Below are 20,480 nucleotides of genomic sequence, written 5' to 3' on the forward strand. Positions count from 1 at the left end.
GAAACCATCCATTATTATGTGTCTGTTCCCCGGCAGATATTAGTTAACGTTAGTTTAAATTAGATTAGGTTACGTTAAATAGCATAAAACAGATAACCTTAATATGTATGTATACTGTAGCTATATAAAAACTATCAATAGTGTGCTGGTGTGGAAAATACAAATGAAAATGATTACTTAATATAATACAACATTTCTGGAAGTTGATTGCATTAAATATACAGCTATAATGATGAAGATATAAAATGGTAAGGAAGAAAGATGAGATACTTAAAAAAAGATATCATGTTAGTTGGTATACTGTAGGCTAGAGAGTTGTCATGGATTCGTGTATCTTGACTATACTGTAGAGACACGTTTGTAGTATAAGAAATTAAACCATATAGTACAATATTACTCTTGCAGGTTGAAGAGTAGAAAACTTATATTAAACATTGAAGGCGTTGTACTATAGTAAACTCATTTGCCGCGTCTTAGACTATTTAGAAACTTAGAATATTATATTAGCTCATTATAGAAGTGAGTCAAGGTATCCCCCACCATTTCCAACACGTGTTTCGCCGCCAGAATATCATTAGCTTCATCTCAGTGCGCCTCCAGTGGACTCTGAAGTTCACTGTTTATTTAATGGAGAATATAGATGATATAGACGCGAAGCCAGCATTCAGTAGCTCCATGGTCTCGTTATGGCGATTAGCTATGATGGTTTCGACGGGGTGATGCCTGGTGACTTCTTGGGTTGTGATGTTGAGGCAGGAGGGTGATGACACCACCTTCACCGTCGCCTCACTCACAATCCTCACCACACCTAGGCCCTGTTGGTGACACATTACCACCTCGTTCGTTCTGTTTGCCACGTCTCTGTCAGGTGAAAATAAAGCATAATGGATCACTATTAAATTCGTCTGCCGACTTCATAATTTTATCTTGTCACGTCTCGTTATAATTAATTATGCTGTCGGGAACCAGTTTTTACCTCTGTGCAGTATTGGTGCTTATGTGCTCGTGAATAATTAACACTCATCGAAGTTACAGTAACGTCTAGTTCAACATGACCGGTTCTCTTGTCATGAACTTGACTGGGAAACTTTGATCATGAACACAGTAACACGGATCACTTACTCAGCCACCAAGTAGTCGACGCTGGTAAAGACGAGTTTAGACAGAGACAGACTGGTGTCACAGAAGAGGACGCAGTAACTCATCGGGTTGAACATATCGGTTTCGTAAGTCCACTGGACGAGGGCCTCACTAGCAGTGCTCAAGTCCTTGTTATGGTACAGGAAAAACGAGTACATCTTACCACGAGAGAGATTCACAGGACCACTGAAACAAAAAGCAAGGCATAATAGTCACCCATGATACATTTGCACTCGAGGCTTATGATCAACATTTGACCTATCATCCAGTTAAAGCGTTGGTATATGACATACTCTTCTGTGAGGTCGAAATCCTCGATACTGCCATCTTCCGTGATGAAGGACACTTTTAGTTTACCGCGAAGACTTCCCTCTACTTTACCGGGATCAGCAAGCTCCAACATCAGACGGTAGTGATACACTGTGGGGGAACACGGGCTGATATGGAAAATTAATAAATCTTAGGTCATATTTATCCACATGTAACCCTTAATTGCTTGGCAGAGGTGTATCGATCACACCTGTTGAAGGAGTCTAACTTGTACATATGAACTTCGCAATTATACAGGGTGATTCAGCAAAGAGTACAAAAATTGGAGGATGAAATCCTTGGATAATTCTGAACCACAATGTGTCTATGGTAAAATGTCTGATTCTGCATATGCCCACGTGTTGTAACAGGTGCGAGCAAATTAAACATAGTCCAGGCATTCTGGAACACTTCAGACAATCAATGGTAAGACGTGTACAGGCCTGCATTCAGGCAGAAGGGGGCAACTTTGAACATTTGCTTTAGGTTGTGACAAAGAGGAGCCAACTGTAGAGATCTGTGAATGAATGATTACAAAAACCTACGGGGGTTTCACTTCAAATTCACTTTCATTAATACAGCATCTTAAATGTATTGTAACATGGAAACTATGCAGAATCTGACATTTTACCATAGAGACATTGTGGTTTAGAATTATCCAAGGATTTCATCCTCCAATTTAATGTACTCTTTGCTGAATCACCCTGTATATATTGGATGTAAATGTCTGGACAGGAGTGTATGAGAGGTCTTACGACAGAAGAGAGGTCCGGCGGTGGTGGTGAGGTAGAGGCTCACTAGACTCTGGTTCTGGTTACTGCCCGGCCACTTGTCAGCGTGAAGACCCAGACGAGCACAGCCGCTCCCGTCCTCCCCACAGCTCGCACACTTCCCCTGTAGTGTCCAGAAAGCATGAGACACTGGAGCTGGGTTTAGGTTTCATATTAAACACAGTAATGGTTTTAAAGGTAAAAGGCACCACAAATGTGAGGGTTTCATCGATGATGGGTCCGTGTTAGACTATTATTCCGGCTCGTCACTTAAATAAAAGGTTCTCCCTTCAGAAAAAATAAGCGTTTCTTGTAATTACTGTAGAAGTTAATTATTAGTTCTTACGCTTATGTACTGTTGGTAGGAGGGACACTGGAAGGCTGTGTACGGACAGGTGGAGAGGATGGAGTCAGTGAACAGCTTGGCCGCTCGGTTGTGACTACAGGCGACCAGCTCCTTTTGTGCGGCATCCAGGCCTGAGGAGACACAATGACACGAATGCAAAACATCTGGGCAGTAACAGTTATCAGTAGTTCTATATGAAGCCTCTGGTGGAACTATGGCAACATTTCAGTTAGATTATATGGAAAAAGTTTTGCCTGTTTGGTCAGTAAAGCCAAAGTTAATGGCAGCCATTTGATAGTCGTCACCACTCGAAGCAACGTAAATTGAACCTTGAATTATATTGCAACAGGCTCTTGATACTCTTGTTCAGACCACACGAGGCTTGGGGCCTTGGTGTTTATCTAAACATGGTCTCAGTTAGCCAATAAAATACGAGTTAGGTTGAGATTGACCAATTGAAATGAAAAACCCCGCATTAGCTAAGTTTTGTGGCCCTTTGTCTCGGTCTGGCAGTGAATTTTAGGTAAACTTAATATATGTTATTGCACTTAGTTGTACAGTATATGAACGTTGGTCCTATACGCCTGACGACCTGTAGAGGATGGTGTTAACTGGACACAATTACAATACACTATATACTAAACCACAGCTAGGTGGATGAGCACGAACCAGCTACTCTTGGGATGGGGCGAGCACTATACCCACATGGCTACCACATCCCTAGTAAAAGTAAGTCGTTGAACTTAGGACTGACCCTCGTAAAGGCTGAGACCGTCTGTGAGGGCCGCAAAAGGGACGCGGGTGAGGGAGTTGCAACCCGGCTGGTTCCTGCCGTCGTTGGGGTAGAAGTCCAGGTGACCGACCGGCTGCCTCAGCCCATAACCTGCCAACACACCTGAGTCTTAACATCTGCCTTGTCTCATGGAAAGTATCAAGCAGTTTAAGGATAATTTTCATCAACAGATTAGAAATGCGACAAACATAACTAATGACTCAAAATTGAATAATTTGTTTTTCTTAATAAAACATAATATGTTTTCATATTTTGATACAGAATATACAGTACACACATAACTGCATCGCTTCTTGAAGGCAATTTTACTGCGGAAATTAATCCATATTCAGACTATGCTTGAATAGAGCTTGAGACAAATTCTGCTGAAACAGCTCAGAATTCTTATCAGGTGAACTACAATATTATGAGTATTATACACTTGGTGTATATATTTAGTTCTTAGACTATTTTGGTGCTCCACCTCATAGGTCACATAACATTCAGTCGTCAGTTGTAGACAGGAAGAGTGAGCGTTGGTCGTACCACTACCAGTGCCCAGGTTGAGGATGGAGTCAATATCAGTATGGATGACGTCAACAAACATGGCGTCGGAGGGGTCGAGGCGGACGCTGGGTGGCATGTACTGGAAGAAGGGCTCGGCGGGGTCCAGCCCGGTGATCCTGCCCAGCCCGGACACCCGCTCTCCTGCGTACCCTGCAGCACCACCACAAGATGTAGTGGACAGTTATATACAGTATGATAATATACTGTCACTACCACATATCTAACAAAAATCAGCTACCCGGTATGTTATGTTGCCTAATTCCAACATTCTGGCTAGACCCTATTCTGCTGGCCTTACAAGTGCTAAATAATTTATATAATATCACTGTCATATAAAGGAGAGCATCTGAAAGACAGTAATCCACCATACAAACATCACAATACATATTAACTCATCTACAGAACCGTTTGTGCACTGTTGTTACCCGAGGTGAACTTCACAAGAGCCACTACGATACCCGAATCGTTACTTGTAATTTTTGAAGGTTAAAATTATTATTTCAATTTAATTTTCATCATTTGCGAACTGTAAAATTCCTTTCATGTTTTTTATGGGAACACTAAATATCCTGACTCACTATTTTCGTTTTAATAATTTGACGAACAAACAAACATTAGTTTACTTTTCGTTACAGCTTTGTCCAGTGTTTGTTGTTTTCCTACGATGGGGTAATTTATTTTCGCAGTGTTGTGTCTGATTGGCTGAAGCGATTCGCATCATAGTTGTAGTTGTCTCCCTCCATTAGTATAGGTTGGTACTGTTAAGTTGGGTAGGATAACCGAGCTAACCATTATCTATCCTTCTAACCTAACCTAACAGAAGGAAAGTATTCGTACATCTGCTACAGTATGTGCCTTCCTACACCTAATGATGGATGTTGCCCTACCACCGAGCGTGACTTGAAACACTCACCTGCAGTGTGTGAGCCAAGAGAGTGACCAATGATATGTACATCCTTGGGGTCGAGAAGAGCGTTGTCTTTGAGCCAGTTGATGAAGTGGGCAACCTCGAGGCCAACCACTCGAGTGTTAGCGGTGGCCTGGGAGTAGAGAGCCCGAGACCCGCCAGACCAGTCCACCGTCACCACGTTGTAGTCGTCGTAGACCAGCAGGGCGCGAACCATGTCCTGCCCGGAAAGTTAGTACGTGTGTAATCCTACAGTAAGCGATGGAAATAGCTCCTTGGAATGTCCTATTGTAATCGAAGAATTTATATTTATGGTCACACACACACACACACACACACACACACGTACGTCATTATGGTGAGAAAGACTGCACTTACCCACATCCACGTCACTCCGGTGTGGTCCAAGAACCCATGAATGAGAAATTTTGTTTTCCTCTTCGGATTAAAGAAGGTGTTGAGGACCTTGGTCACGTTGATGCCCTCCACCTGGGTGCCCTGACTGTCCTCTCTGGTGTGGACCGTAAACACCACGTGGATCTCCTCTCGGCTGTTTGGTGGAAGGTTGAGTGGACGGTGGATGGGGTGGAAGAAGTCATCGTCAGAGAGGATGCAACCCAGCTCCCCGAAACACATCTCAGTGAACTCGTTCTCTCCCTCCCCTGTGTGTGACAGATGAGAACTTTTTTGCTCATTAGGGTAACTGATGGGTGGGGGGGGGTGGGTTAGTGAGTATGGTGATGGTCTCTCCTGTCTCAGCGGTGCTCCTTGTAACCCAAAGACCAGTAGGCACAGGTGAAGGTTTTGATCGTGTAACTCAAGTCATGCCGTGGCTTCGAGGTCAGAAGTCTGTCTGTTGTGTCATGGTATTGTCTGTTTCTTGTAGTAGAATTAGTGCCAGCCTGGAGTCGGGTGAGAGGTAGGATCGAGGAGTGTGTAGGTGAAGAAATGGGTACTGGTTTGGAGAGAGCAGATCAGTTTAAGATCAGGGCAGAGGTGTAGGGACTGAGTGGGGGATCAGTTATGGAGAAATTGTACAACATTGAATGCACCTTATGAGTATGGTGTAATTTAAAGCGTCTTCATAGAGCACCAATTACCTCCTACAACGTAATGAGGTGGCCACTGTTGTGTCAGTTTAACATCGAAATATTTAGATGGAGGAGTGACATAAGTTACAGTACATCAACAAATTGTGGGTTACTTTTTATGAATTTCAACAATTAGATTATAAAAATCTTTGAGACATTAAAGCTGTTTATATGAAAGATATCTATGAACGAATCACTATTTCAGATGATAAGGTATAATTCAATAGGCTATTTAACGCTTGCTTACATTATTAATCACGCGAGAAGTCACATAGGGATCTTTATTTGACAAAGTGAAGACTTACTGCTGTTGATCCTGGGCTGGAACTGGCGGACAAGCGGCATGTAGAGGGGGTGGACGGCGGCCCGCAGGACGTTACCGATGACAGGCAGTTCCCGCAAGCCCGACATAACCCCACTGAGGATACCCTGAGAGATGTCCTGCGCCCCCGCAACCGCCGCCGTCACCACCAGCCACCACACCTTCGTCCTCATGCTGAGGCTCTTCACTCCTGTAGAAGAGATGTATCTTGTGTGAATGTCGTATAGTTCTGGTAAAAATAGTGTTTACGGCAGTTGGGAAAAACATACAGTATTTATATTACATACAGGGTTGTACAGAAAAAGTAAGCTATTGTTGTTATTTCAACTGTAGCTTACTTTTGTTTCTGTGCCCCCTGAGATGCACAGTTGTAGGGGAGTATACTGACGTCACCTTACACACCCCAGGAGACACATACATAGTAATCTTCAACCAAAAATATATGATTACTCTGAGTAGTTATAAAGAGTCGCTGAAGTTTATTACATCAAGAAAGTCATTTTGTATGCGTATGCCGTGTAAAAGGAGCTACACTACACCGAATGCTTATTTAGATTTACAACATTTCCAGTTCTTCAATGTGTACCTACGCTAGTTGACCAAATGACGTTATGTGAAGCGTACAGTATTATGTTCGGTAAATTTAAACTCGTCCAATAAAAAAACATATTAACTGAGTAGCGGCCACAGACACAACTAGTTATTATTTTTTACATGTCGATAAGTTAGGTTAATGGCTGCCTTGGTGTTCTTACGAGGTGATGTTATACTAAATGTTTGCTTTAGGTTAGTGGTTATCTGTAAGCTCTCAGGCTAAATTATCTGCATTTATTATTATCGGTTTATTTACTGAATTTAAATTGTTTACATAATGGGAATGTGAAAATTATGGAAAAGAGAATGAATGTGAGATAAAGAGATAGAGGTTATGATTAGGAGTATTACTTTGTTTAATACACACACTACTACTACTATGTTGCTGTCACGCGGAATCGAGTATGACGATCATCCAGCTATGATACAATGATATGAGTTATTAGGGATGTCACCTAGGTTGGTGAGCTCTGAGGTGACTAAAGAGACCGATACGGGACCCGCAGCGTCGTCCACATTGGTTGCACATGTGGAAGGCTCCATCTACTGTGGTGGTAGCGTCTTTCTGACGTTGGCGCTTGTCTGCCTTGGTTTGAAGTCGGGCTAACTCGAAAGTATTGACACCTCGTGTGGTGCTTCTCCAAGTGTTACGGTGTGGAGTAATCGACTCCCAGGTGAGGGGGTCGATTTGGCACCTTTTCAGGTTTGTCTTTCACACACACACAACTATTATCATGATCTTTGGTGTCTTGTTTCGCTTGTTTAGGTCACCATAACAAGTACGTGAAATTTAATTATATTGTTAAAATGCCCTTGCATATACGGTATAGGCCAAGACCTTCAAACATTAATGTCGAACGAATAGTCTTGCATTGTGATATCATTTTGTCCTGAACGTTAAATGGTTTTTGTTTAGTCCAATTATTTTGTTTTGTTTTGTGTGTGTAGTCTAGTCTAGTGAGCACCCTAGTCAGTCTCGTGTAACCTAATCGGCTGGCTGTTTGTTTTTTCGTCTACCAACTGTTGGAATACAATATGTCTGTCGTTTTTTATTTGTAGGAAACGATATATTAATATCCTCGGGAGTTCCCTTTGAAACACATAAACATCCGAGTAAGAAATATTTCCATGCACCTGACCACCTAACCTCCCCTTGACCCAAAGATACTCGCTAGGCTGGCTGGCTGCCTTTCACTCCACACTCAACAACTTGGCGTGTGTTCCAAATAATAAAACTCGTTTTGTTCATCAAGCACCAAGGTCATAGGTTTTGGTTGGGCAGAGTTACACGTAAGATGTCTTGGGGGGACCAGAAGGCCTCAGATGACGCTGGAACATAGGCCATCACGCGTCGGACTCTGGGCCCTTGGAATAATAAGTGTTGTTAAATCAGGAACTGTAGAAAGCTCATTTAAAGGTACGTAAATAACATGTTCATTCATGTTATACATAAACTTATGTTGTATACTGATGATAGAGTCCTTAGTGTCAGGCAAAGACCCAAAGGGTGTAACTAATGCGCTATAATGTGAACTGGAGTTATCAATGGCTGGCAAATTATCCCTATATTGTTATAGAGAAATCCAATGTATCATCTGAGGCTCGGTAGACCCAATGATTAGCTCACACAGTATCACTTAGATTATTTATTTCTGTTCATCCTGGTATTCTGCCTTAATATTAAGTATGACAGCCAAACTACAACATACTCAAAAAAAAGATGGTGAGGCTTATGTTAGGTTTAGATGCAAGAGATCAAGTTGGTCATGAAGCCTTGCAAAGATTGGGTAAGTGCCAGATTAGAAACAGTTAAAGTCAAGCCTCGTTTTAATTTTGTCAATAATTTGTGTCCAAAATTAACTTGCCTCATACTTTGTGTAAGGATTGGGGATCTAAATCAGCAAGGCTCTATAGGGGAAGAGAACATGATTTTTTTTTACAGTTATAAAGGACTGAAGTGATTTGTTTAATTATTGAAAACAGTGATAATGTCAAACAATTCAAACCAGGCATAAGGAAATACATAAGTGAAGCTACAATAACTATTACTGTTGAAAGTTTTATTGTGGAAATGACCCATCAGTCTCACGTAGTTTTAAATGCAACGTAGTGTTTGATATTGTAATGTAACGTCTCCCCCAACCACCAAAAACACCCAAATGGAAACATGATTTAATAATGTCTTGGGATTTCCTTTGTCAAATGGACTCACTGTTTCCCACGTGGGTTTGTTTACCTGTATAGTGTTGTCAATGTACAGTCCGCTAAAAAAAAATATCTCGATCCCCATTGTCCGGTGGAGTAAAAAATCAACAATAGCTTCAGACGCGTTGATGTATCGGATTGTTTGGTGCCTCTGACTAGAAAAAAAATCCTTCCTCATACAATGTTTTGTGATAAAAGCTTATTATTTATTTTTTACGGGAATAGCCCATCCTGGCACAGGTCATCGACCCACAACGGGGTCTAGGGGGGCGAAAAAATAAGAGTAGAAAGAAATGCAAAAGAGGAAAAAGTTACATTAATCTACACCACGAAGATGCCGGAAAACCAGCTTTTTAAAGTGGAACATTGTATGAGTATGGAAACACAGAAGAAGGCAGAGCATTCCACAGTTTGGCTGTGTGAGGAAAGAAGGAGGTATTATAACAGGTTATTCTAGTGTAACCGACATCCACAGAGAAACGGTGGGCAGCGCGGGCAAGACGAGTGTTACGAGCCCACGGCCTTGCCGGCTGTACACAGGATGCCAAATCCATCGAACATTGCCCGTTAAAGTACCTGTGAAAGAGAGAGTGAAGCAACATTGCGGCGAAGAGAAAGGGAAGAGAGATTGTCAACTAGGAGGAGAATTAATAAGACGAAATTCCTTTGATTCCACCCTATCTAACAGTTGGACAGAACAAGAGCCACCCCAGATATGAGAGCAGTACTCCAAGTTAGGACGAGTGAATTCCTTATACAGTATACTTGAAGCAACTGCTCAGGAGTGAAGTAGCTACGGCATCTGTACAGCATTCCCAGCTTTCGGGAGGCAGCTTTAGCAGTAATACCACAGATAATATTTTGAAAGACATTAAACGTATGTGTGGAGTGTATACGCTGTAGTGATGATTAAATTATCGATGTAATTTGTGTTGTATACCTCGAGATGAGTTGCCATTTCATTATTATTGTGTGGGTAAAACCATTGGGAAGTAAAAGGGTTGACTAAAATAGATTGTGAATATGTGGTATGTTTACATTTTGTTTTACCTTAAGCTATAGTAAGGTGTTATAAAATCATTATGTATCTGTTAACGACAATAGCTATTAATAGGATATTGTTTTGCTCGAGGAAAATAAAAAACGAAGATCAGAAATATCCTCCATTACTAAGACAACGACCGTGAAGCAGTATTGGTGGTCTTGCTTATAAGAATATGAAGTCGAGGTTTTATTCATTAATCGAACATAACTTGGTAGTTACGGCCATAGGTTACCACAGAGGGTGGAAGTGGCTAAACAAACTGAACTAATGTGAGTTGTCTGATGATCACCGTATACTGAATTAAAATCTTTCCATCTACCTGTGTATATCTGGTGATGATATTTCCAGGAGGTGTCTCTCGTTGGTACAGTAAGTCGTATAGATAAGGAAACGTCATACCCAGTTCAGCTAATTCAGTTTTATTTCAACTTTTTTCCAATCATAACAAACCTCGTCAATCGTCTGCCTCGTCAGGATGACACACGAGGCACCTTCAGGATTTTTTTTCTTATTTTTTTGTTTCCGATTATGTTTACGCCCTTCAAAGAATCTTTTTATATCTTGGGAGACACTTCAAGGTCTTTGAGAAGTCTGTTGAAGTTTTTCGCGAGGTCCTTGACAAAGAATTCTTGGCTGCCTTAAATCATTAGCTTTTGTATGTGTATTAGGGAGGAGAGAGAATGAATAAATGAATGAATGAATGAATGAATTACATCTCTCATAACCGGGCTTAATACAAACTTGTTTAGAGTAGGTGTGAGCGTTCTCAGCTCGGGTGTCACACAATAGCAGAAGACTCAGCCAAGGTTGCACAGGGCTGGTCACTGAGGCTTGGTTTACACGTGACAGTATAGCAGTGTAAGGAATTTCACATTTAACAAGTCACAGGGAGACCCGCGTTGCAAGAGGACCCGCGTTGCAAGAGGACCTGTTGCATATAGTGAGAGAGTGACTTCAGGACCAATCATGCGGGAGAACAGGAGTTGGCGAGAAATCTGACCTACTTGCTTAGATAAGCTTGGCAAACTGCCTAACAGAGTCCTTGACCTCCCTCCTCCATTCTACTTGCTGGCAATTTATGAGCCCCTCTAAAAGAGAGAGCGAGCAGAATATTAAATTAGAACCAGAATCTTGCTGTTCTGAGTTCGAAATAAAGTATGGCGCCTTACATGAGACGTAAACAAAGAATTGGGTCAACAGACTGACAGTTTGTGTGTTACTCTGCGTATGTATACAGTTTAAAATTATCTGGTTCTACGAAAATCATGGTGTCAGTGATTGGTTCCATTTTCACTTATTTTGTCGTTTATTTTTATATAGAATCCTAAGTGATATCACTAAATTTTAAATTAACTTGAAAATATGTGTAGCAACGCTGGAAGTCATTCAGAATCCACCATAAAGCGTAAAGCCTAATGTACAAAAATCCGGATCTTCACCTTGCTAAACGGGTTAAGACTACTACTACATTAGGCAAGACCCTCAGCTTGAGGTGGTGTCGGAGGGCAGTGTGGGTGGTGTAAGGTGGCGCTCTCCCAGGACACCAAGCCGGGTCCATCCTCACCAGTTTGAGTTATACCGTTCAATAAAGTAGATCCTTTAGTTGCGTCTTATCGGTCACTCAGGCGATATACCAACTCTTGTAGTGGTGAAGAAATCGTGGCTGGTGTCGAACAGAATATTGTTATTTTTCAGAGCTGTTGAAGTCTCACTGATTGAGGTTACTTATGATACACTAACTTTTTTTTGTTTTATATTTTAACAGTCTTTCGTATATGACACTTAGTTAAGCGCACTATCGTTTGTCTTCACACTTCGGCTACAACACTCATAATTCCGCAAGTTGTTTACATTTAATGAGCGGTTAATTGTAGTAGTTGTACCTCCACCTAAACAAGCGGTGAATGGTCCACAGATCAAGCGGGTGACCTCAAGTTGTCCATGTGCAAAAAAAGGTCGAGAACCCCTGATATCTATATATAGTAGATGCTGAATCACTGTACAGTATAGCTACATGTGTGACGATTTTACTGGCTTGCCATCTTTATATCTGTACAGCTATCTATCTATCTATTCATCTACTCATATGAGATGCTGCTCACTGTTCATTATTTTCCCAGCCCTTACAAGTTAGGCTTACATAATCGCCTCATGAAAACCACTTATTTTTTTAAACCATATACAGTAATCTTATGTCTATAGTGTCAAACGTCTTACATTAGCGTCACTTATCTACGCTGTAACATTTCGCTAAAGAAGAGAAAGTAGGAGAAATCCTAGACTTCCAAACATGAATTTGAGACTGTGCATGAGAGAACAGGAGTGTATGATGATTCCCCGGACGATCAAACAGGAAGGGCTAAGAAGAAGGGGGGAAAGAACACGAAGAAAAAAGTAGGAGAAACAACACAAGGAAGAAAGCAATTGAGAGAAAGGAAAAACGAGATGGAAGTATGGGAAGGGGAGGAGGTTGAAGAGGAAAGAAAGTGTTGCAGGGACCTAGAAAGAGAAAACATGCAGGAGAGATTGCATGAGGCGGCCGCTAGTCGCTCCACTAGAGTGAGGAAGTACAGTGAAAGTGACGAGAAAAAAAACCCATTGTGTTGTATCTCTTAATTATATCCCTACAGACTTAAATCACTGTATAGCTGTATAAAATAACCTAATTCTACCGCCAGAAAATATATATAGAGCGTGTCGTGTCTTGCGTAACTAAAAGTGTCACAATTCTTGTTTACAACCTTGGAGGCAGACCATCAGCTTTCCCGTAGGTATAATTTAACATGGAAGACAGATCGCTTAGTAGTATTGCTTTACTTCCAACAGAGTTTCTCCCGTCTGGTTGTTGTGATGACTTTCTAAACGATACGAGGAATACAGTATGTTACAAGGAGAAACTGCAACACCTTACACAACATAATTACCCTCGTTATTTTCCTGTATAAATTATTACTAAGATGTTCGGACGTGTAGACTCCAATTACAAAACGTCATATATTTGTTTATTTAATGTTTATTATCTTGCCCACTCAACATTTTGTCTTTGAAATAGATGGGCAGAATTTTTAGGCATCACTTCAAATAAATAGTTTACATCAAAGATTTTATTGCACGTTGACATATGCCATTTGCTAAGATCAGCCCTAATTATATCACTGCTCAAATATTTTTCAGGTACAGGTACATTATCTGAAGGGCCTGCCTATAGACTTATCCACCCTTTCCTAATTATTATTCTCAGTTGTGTAATTTCGTTCTCTCGAGTTAATTAAACCGCCGTAAAATAACGTTGGGTGGACAACACTCGGCCTCCGCGGTGAATTTCGATGGTTAACAGAGGATGAAATTTAGCCAAGCTGCTCAACATTTTACATACCCGAGCGACATACTGAAGCACCCAGCAGATTTTTTTTATTTTTTTTTTACGGAATTAGCCCACCCGAGCACAGGTTACTGACCCACATCAGGGCCTGGGGGGGGATATAATAATAATAATAATAATAATAATAATAATAATAATAATAATAGTAATAATGATAATAATAAATAAATACGAAAATGAAAAAATAAAATAAATCGAGAGAGAAACGATGTAAGGAATGAGACCCTACGGTTGTGTGACTCTCATAATCACACACTGTCGTTGCAAAGAGTGCTTTTTTTAGACAACTACATAATATTCTAGATAGTACTGAACTGTTTTAACCAAGTTTGGTCTCTCCTCGTTAGTAGCTGTCAGTTTGTTCTGCAATTTATCATCAGTGAAAGACAATCTGTATCTGTCTCTCCTTTTAGTTTTTGAAATTCTAGCACCCTTCTCTTCTACCTTTTAACCAGTCCTCTATGCAGTTCTTAAATGACGCCTAAAAGTCAGTTCTAGTATAACCTTGCTGTAGCGGCTCACCCAATACTGTATTCATGGTCAAAAACAGGTCGGCCAGTCAGCATGTGTGTGACGTCATGGTTGCCTTGAGTGACGACCGTGTGCGCTCTTGGTCACTCCGGTGTCTGCCAGTCTCACACAAAGCAGACACCCGAGTAGTTTGGAGTGTGTTGTAGCTATGCCAGATAACTTCAGTTTTTTTTTTTTTTTTGGCTGCCTTACGAGATTTAAGACAGAAGGTTTAAGTGTTTGTTACTATAGCTTCCCAAGAGAAACACACTTGTCGCCGCGTTGGTGAAGTGAATCCAGAGACCGTTGTTATTTGCTCCGTCCACTTAGTAAACACGACAACATTGATGATATCAGTCTCGTTTGCTGGGAATTGAAAGTCCTGAGAACAAAAAACTCCTGTCTTTCTGTACGGTGGTAGGTGTTATGTGAATACCGTATGTAAGAATAATTAATATGCAATTAATAATGAATAGGTAAAACGCATAATGTAAAATAGGATTCGTATTTCGTGCTTTTTCAAATTAACTAATAATATCCCCTCTATTTACAAATGGGTACTGTTGATAACCAATAGCAATCATGAGGAAAAAGAAGAGTGAAATAATAGGAACTTAGGAAAAAAATTGCATAAAAAGAGACGCAAGTGGCTGAGTGGCGTGATCTCTTGTCACCTGGGAGCGACAAGTGGCCAGCGTGACACGAGTCTAACCGACCTACCCACCCACCAAGCTCGTAAGCTCCTATATCGGTTTAACATGTGTAACTGTACCACTGTATAATAATCTATATCACTAACATTATCGCTGTGTGACTGTAATACTCTTCGTTATATATTTTTATCTCGCTAAGACACCAACATTGTATTCTTGAATCGCTATATACTTATCTGTATAATTGCATCTCTGACACTGCACCAAAGTGAATTGTAGGTTTTAAGCGACGTGGCGTGTCACCTTCGGATACCTTTTGTTCTAATGTCGTCCGGAGATAAGTTGTAACCTTGAGGACGATTTTTTTTCATCCTTTGAGGGCATTTTTAACCCCTTGGGGACTATTAGTTCAACCTCTTGAGGACGATTGGTTTAACCCCTTTTGGGCGATTGGTTTAACCCCGTGATGATTTTTAAGCCCTTGACGATTTTTAAGCCCTTTGTGACGATTTTTAAACCCTCGAGGACGATTGGTTTAACCCCTTTAGGGCGATTGGTTTAACCTCTTGAGGATGATTGGTTTAAACCCCTTGAGGATGATTGTTTTAATCCCTTTAGGACGATTGGTTTAAACCCTTTGAGGACGATTGTTTAACCCTTTGAAGACTACAGTTTAACCTTTTTAAGACAATGGAAATGTATAAATTATTTGTATTTACTGCAGTAAGTGTATACTGTAATGTAAAAGACAAAGAACATCAAAATATATATATTTAATTTCAGGGTTTATTTAGTTATTTATTACTTGTACTTATAACTGGTATTTGTTTTCCTCTCATCTGTATAGTTTAAGTCTTTACTGTTGTTTTGGGTAACTTTAGATTTAATTGTTTTTCTCCAAAACTTAAGTTCACATTTCCATTTTTTATGATACATCATATCACCCATGATGATTATCCTGTATTAAAACGAAAAAAAAATAATAGTTAATATTCGTTAAGGTTAGGTTAAGTTAGTTTAAGTTTTCTATTTCACAATTTATTAATACTTAATATGGTGAAGTACATGATCGCCGATGGCCAGTTAGAAGCTTAAAATAATATATAGAAATTATCGATATTTGTCAATTATCCCTATTTAGTTTAATGGCCAGGATTATATAGTCTACTATTAAGCTTTTACAAATCATCAGTCGGTTTAGTCAAATAGAGATAAATTTTTGGTTTCATTATTACAACTTAATTAAGATTAATTCGTATATGTTAAAAATTTAGTCTTCAGTTAAAATGTCGTTTACTGTCATGATGGCTAAATTACACTTTAAGTAGGTTAGGTTAGGTTTAGTATGAAGGTATTCATTATATGTATACGTATTTATGATCTACAGGATCGTTTATGGCCAGTAAAAAGTTTCCCAAAACGAGAAATACATAGAAGTTATCACTAATCATCAATTATCCATATATAGTGTAACATACAGTATATATTAGATACAGTTCCATTTTTATTTGTTTGTTTTCGTATTATTTAAGTTATTTATTTGTTGACATTTGCTTTAGAATTAGTTAATATTATCAAAAAGAACTTTGAAAAACCTCACAAGTGACTTTGTAACATATAATTAAATCGAGATAATAATACCAATACCACGTGCTGGTCAAGCTCCGAAAGAGTTGTCCGGGGTCTAGCTAACCTCTGGTCGGGGCTTGACCAGCACGAAAAAAAAAATTGTTATTTTAGTGAACTGTGGTGTAATGGTCAGCATGCTCGCCTCGCAAGCGAGTGGACCCGGTTTCGATTCCCGACCAATGTGAAACTGTTTTTTCTTCTCTTTTTACGCTATTTCACTGTATCTACCCAGCAGTTAATCGATTTGCGGATCGTGTTCTGGGGTAATGGTTAGCCAGTGCAGTTGTTGAGTTGTCCGGTCTTCTCGGTTTATTCCTTGACACTGGGTCATGCAACTCGTTAACTTAGGTTGTGGTTGTTGTGTTGGCGACAGCTTCTACACCTTAAACAAATTCTCGCCGAGGTGGCCCTTGGGCCGGCCATCCTCGTACCAGAGGGGCAACAACCACTATTGTTACGTGATTAAATATGTTAATAGTATTTACTGCAGTAAGTGTATACTGTAATGTAAAAGACAAAGAACATCAAAATATATATATTTAGTTTCAGGGTTTATTTAGTTATTTATTACTTGCACTTATTACTGGTATTTGTTTTCCTCTCATCTGTATAGTTTAAATCTTTACTGTTGTTTTCTGTGACTTGAGAATTACTGAGGTGTGTGGACCAACGAGGTAGGAGTGACGTAATAAGTAGGGCGTGGCTTGACACTGCTGCACGACACTGGAGACTTGGGTAGTTTTGTCAGTCAGTCAGTGAATAAGTTAATGGTGATTCGCCTTACCCTTGACAGACAATATACAACCGAGAGCATACACAAGCATACACCGACACACAACACCGGGGTCATTACTGTATAAATAAATATTTATATTCAGGTTAGTGTGTGACGTGTAGGAGGGAGAGAGAGAGAGTTTAGCAGAACACGTGTTGTTTGCCCTTGAAAGAGTTCACCTCACTCCAAGACTGTATGTATCCTTCATCCTTATAACTCTTGCACGTCTGTTGTGTTGTGGGGATTGAGTCTTTATTTTAAGAGGGTTTTTTTCCCCTTTTTGGTACAGATAACACCTCAATTAAACCTTCTCGGGTTCACAATGGAGTAAAAAAACAAACAATAGATAAATTATACTGTAGTTCACCACACGTCCCAGGAGGCGGTGTTTCATAAGGACTACACGGTATATCAACAGACAATGATTGGCGACCTTGTGTCCACTAACTAGCCTATTGCGCCTCCCCATACCACCCTGTATAACAATAGAAATATCTGAAGTCAGCAAAATTGCCGACCTAAAACACTTCCACACTCGGCTGCGTGACTGAAGCCTCCCAGCGTAAACTCTAAAAACCACTAGGAGAGGCAAGTTTGGTTATCTCCTCTGACTTAGCAGCACACCACGACAGTTATGGAGTGCCTAGATGTTACGTGGAAGTCCTTCAGTATACATGGGTGTTAACGGTGGCTGCTGTTACTGAAGTACGCTGTTCATCACGATGATATATGTTGATGCTTTGTACTGTTCATTATGTTTACCGTAGATAATTGTGATAGAAGAGGGTGGTCGTCCCGGTCGCCTCTCCTTCAGTGCTGACAGTGAGGGATGGAGGTAGAATTTATTGGATCATTGATACTATATACGGGTGTTTTTAGCTGTCGTAGTGACTTCTTTTGCACTTTTCTTCCTCAACTTGTTGGCATCTGGTGTAATTTGAATCAGGGTGGGAAAATAATCGGGTCATGCGAGGAAGTAGGTATATCACTGTACTGTACCAGGGTCCCGGCGCTTATCAAACCCAAGTGAGAAGCCCTTGGCCAACCCCTTACGACGAGCAAGAACAATAAACAAAACAAGCCACCTGTCCAGTCAGTGGCTAGCTCAGCTGACCGGTCACCAAGTTGTCACGTGTAAGACTATGACAACACACCAGGCTACGGACGCTCACAGATCCCTACACTTGTTGATGCTATCTTGACCACCATCTTTATGTCGAGGCTACACTGAGGAGGGATTGTACCATACAAATCTCTTGCATTCCGAACGAGGTCATCCACCACCCTCGGCTGCTCTCAACTTCTTGGTGTGTACACACACAACCTATCACGTAACGTAGCTATACAGTTCTGTGTTTACTGCCTACCTTCTATTATGAATTTACTATTTAATCACTACATGCCTATCTACCCACCTCTTTGCTTGCTTACATTGTACTTTTCATCACACTCCCTTCACCCTCCCTTCTATTCAGCCACCATTCCACATCCCCCTTCCCTTCTGTATAAAGTAAACTGGACTGGACAGACAATGTGTATACCGTCAACAGAAACATCCTCCTCCACCAGGACCGTGTCTCGGTACAGAGAAAGTCTCCATAACCCAGAGGCCAGGTGACGTCACACCCGCTTTCACTCTCAAAGGGAAACTAACGTTGGTATCTCCTGTGTCGCGGCTGCCTGAATCATAAGGGAATTCTGGCTTCTGGTGTTCTTCGCAAAATGGGACGCTCGCTCAGACTCCTGGGTGTAGAAAGGAATATACTATATGTCAAGGTGGACAGCGACCTCTGATTGTAGTACCGTCCTGAGGATTTTAGTTGCTAGTCACGTTTTCACAGTTTGTTCAAATAACACTTGGCAAGACTATCAAGACCAATGGAGGGATCCTACACAAGCCACTGGCTGCCTCCTCTCGGCATGGCCACCTCTAGTTGTGGTGAACCTTGGGTAAATAAAGTAAGAAATAAGATATTTCCTCGCGCAGGTTTTTCATGTTTATCTTTTAACGCCGAAAAAAACAATACGATTTGGAGTTTAATCTCGATACTTCTTGTCATTCGATCGATTCTTTTGTTTAGAAGAGTAAACCGTGACGAGGAAGTGCACGTGCGTAAAATATTGTGAAACTATTGCTCAAAAACATCACTTCCTGCGTAACACCATAACCCTGGCTGCCTGACATCAGATATCGGTGTATGGGGAGTGTTGAAGCCTAGAGGACTGTGTTAAGGCTTCAAAATCACTTAATTGCATTAGTGGGTTAAGAGGTTTGACCAGCAGGGCGGAACTTGTTGACATTTGAGAGAGGGTGAACCACTGCAAACACACTGGCCATCGTTGATTATCAAACTATGTTTGTGTAGTGTACATTATGGAGTATCTGGAATAGACCCAGAGTGAACTAACACAATGACACTTACGGTGCGGGTGTCGTGGTGAGACGCTGGTTGTGAAGGAGTTCACCGCTGTAATGTTGCGTTGGTGACGGCGATCATTGAACCCCAGCACACGCGAGGTCCTGGTGGCGACTGCCAGTGCCGACGGGGAGACGAGCTCATAGAGAAATAGAAGGGAGGCGCCTTCGCTGTTACTGTGTACACAGACGCCCCTACCACCAGCCGCTACTATACTGCCTCCGAGGATGTATCCACGACTACACCTTCACTCACCGCCAAATTGTTTCAACAACAGTTCACATGAGCCATCATATTGTACTCAAAAATATTTAGTTTTACTCCCTAATTTCCTCGTTCTTTCACGTTCACCTCTCACAGATTAAATAACAATTTACACTTGTAACTGATGTCAGGCCGTTTACTTTCTCACTGAGATTGAGAACAATAACGTTTATTTCATCAGTTGATTGCATTGATAATATTGGTTGCAGGCAGCGCACTTTCATCTCGGCACGTGCAACTGTTTACACCGGTAGCCAGCAGACCTTGGCGTTGTACTGCTCTCGTGGAGCTTCATCAAAAGATTCATGAATGAAAACAAAAACCGTGTTATGTGTCTCTGACACACAAACCCGGTGAATGTTTTGTTTTCTTTCACTTTCGCATTTCTATATAACTGGAATAGACTGACCCCACACAGCACACCCGTGGAGCAGAGGACGGCCGTCACGAGCATCACACAGCCGGGAGTCACACTGTCAGGTGCTCCGTTACCTAACTCCTTTCTACCTAACCTCACCCCGGGCCTTTGTACCTCCCTCACCCGGCCCTCTCTACGCCCCTCACCCAGGCCCTCTCTACGCCCTTCACCCAGGCTCTTTTTACCTTCCACTCTTCACACCCCAGCCCTCCCTTACCCCCCCACACACACGCCTCCCTACCTTACTCCACACTGTGACTTGGAGTGGATGGCGGAGTAGACAACGCATCCACAAGTACTCCCACATCTCCCTGCAATAAACAGAGAGAAGCCTAGCGCATTAGAATGTCCTTCTCGCGCGTCA

At 41.2% G+C, this 20,480-nt stretch overlaps 2 protein-coding genes across 2 annotated transcripts in view; one reads left to right on the forward strand and one right to left on the reverse strand.

Annotated features, from left to right (window-relative positions):
• Nucleotides 1-539: 539 nt before the first annotated feature.
• LOC121855930 (pancreatic triacylglycerol lipase-like) lies at nucleotides 540-20,128 on the reverse strand. The gene is made up of 11 exons (XM_042351139.1): nucleotides 19,441-20,128; nucleotides 6,208-6,414; nucleotides 5,190-5,473; nucleotides 4,818-5,031; nucleotides 3,884-4,054; nucleotides 3,320-3,448; nucleotides 2,566-2,696; nucleotides 2,205-2,343; nucleotides 1,434-1,560; nucleotides 1,123-1,326; nucleotides 540-861 (listed from the first exon to the last, which is right to left on the reverse strand). Exons 2-11 carry the CDS (start codon nucleotides 6,395-6,397, stop codon nucleotides 621-623), a joined length of 1,830 nt encoding a protein of 609 aa, XP_042207073.1. The 5' UTR covers nucleotides 6,398-6,414; nucleotides 19,441-20,128; the 3' UTR covers nucleotides 540-620.
• Nucleotides 8,119-20,480, forward strand: part of LOC121855931 (pancreatic triacylglycerol lipase-like) — a 55,112-nt gene continuing 42,750 nt past the window's right edge. The window contains exon 1 of the mRNA XM_042351140.1: nucleotides 8,119-8,235. Coding sequence (XP_042207074.1) covers nucleotides 8,142-8,235 — 94 coding nt within the window. The 5' untranslated portion in view covers nucleotides 8,119-8,141. The remainder of the gene's footprint in view (nucleotides 8,236-20,480) is intronic.

This window comes from Homarus americanus, unplaced genomic scaffold (assembly GCF_018991925.1).
Source record: "Homarus americanus isolate GMGI-L3 unplaced genomic scaffold, GMGI_Hamer_2.0 scaffold19117, whole genome shotgun sequence".
Taxonomy (NCBI): domain Eukaryota; kingdom Metazoa; phylum Arthropoda; class Malacostraca; order Decapoda; family Nephropidae; genus Homarus; species Homarus americanus.

Bases quoted from the DNA above. Each gene is read 5' to 3' on its own strand.
- LOC121855930 (XM_042351139.1), bottom strand. From the start codon at position 6,397: ATGAGGACGAAGGTGTGGTGGCTGGTGGTGACGGCGGCGGTTGCGGGG. The intron at 1,561-2,204 runs GTAAGACCTCTC...GTTCCCCCACAG, and splicing joins CGCCGGACCTCTCTTCTGTC to TGTATCACTACCGTCTGATG. The intron at 862-1,122 runs GTAAGTGATCCG...TTCACCTGACAG, and splicing joins GTCGACTACTTGGTGGCTGA to AGACGTGGCAAACAGAACGA.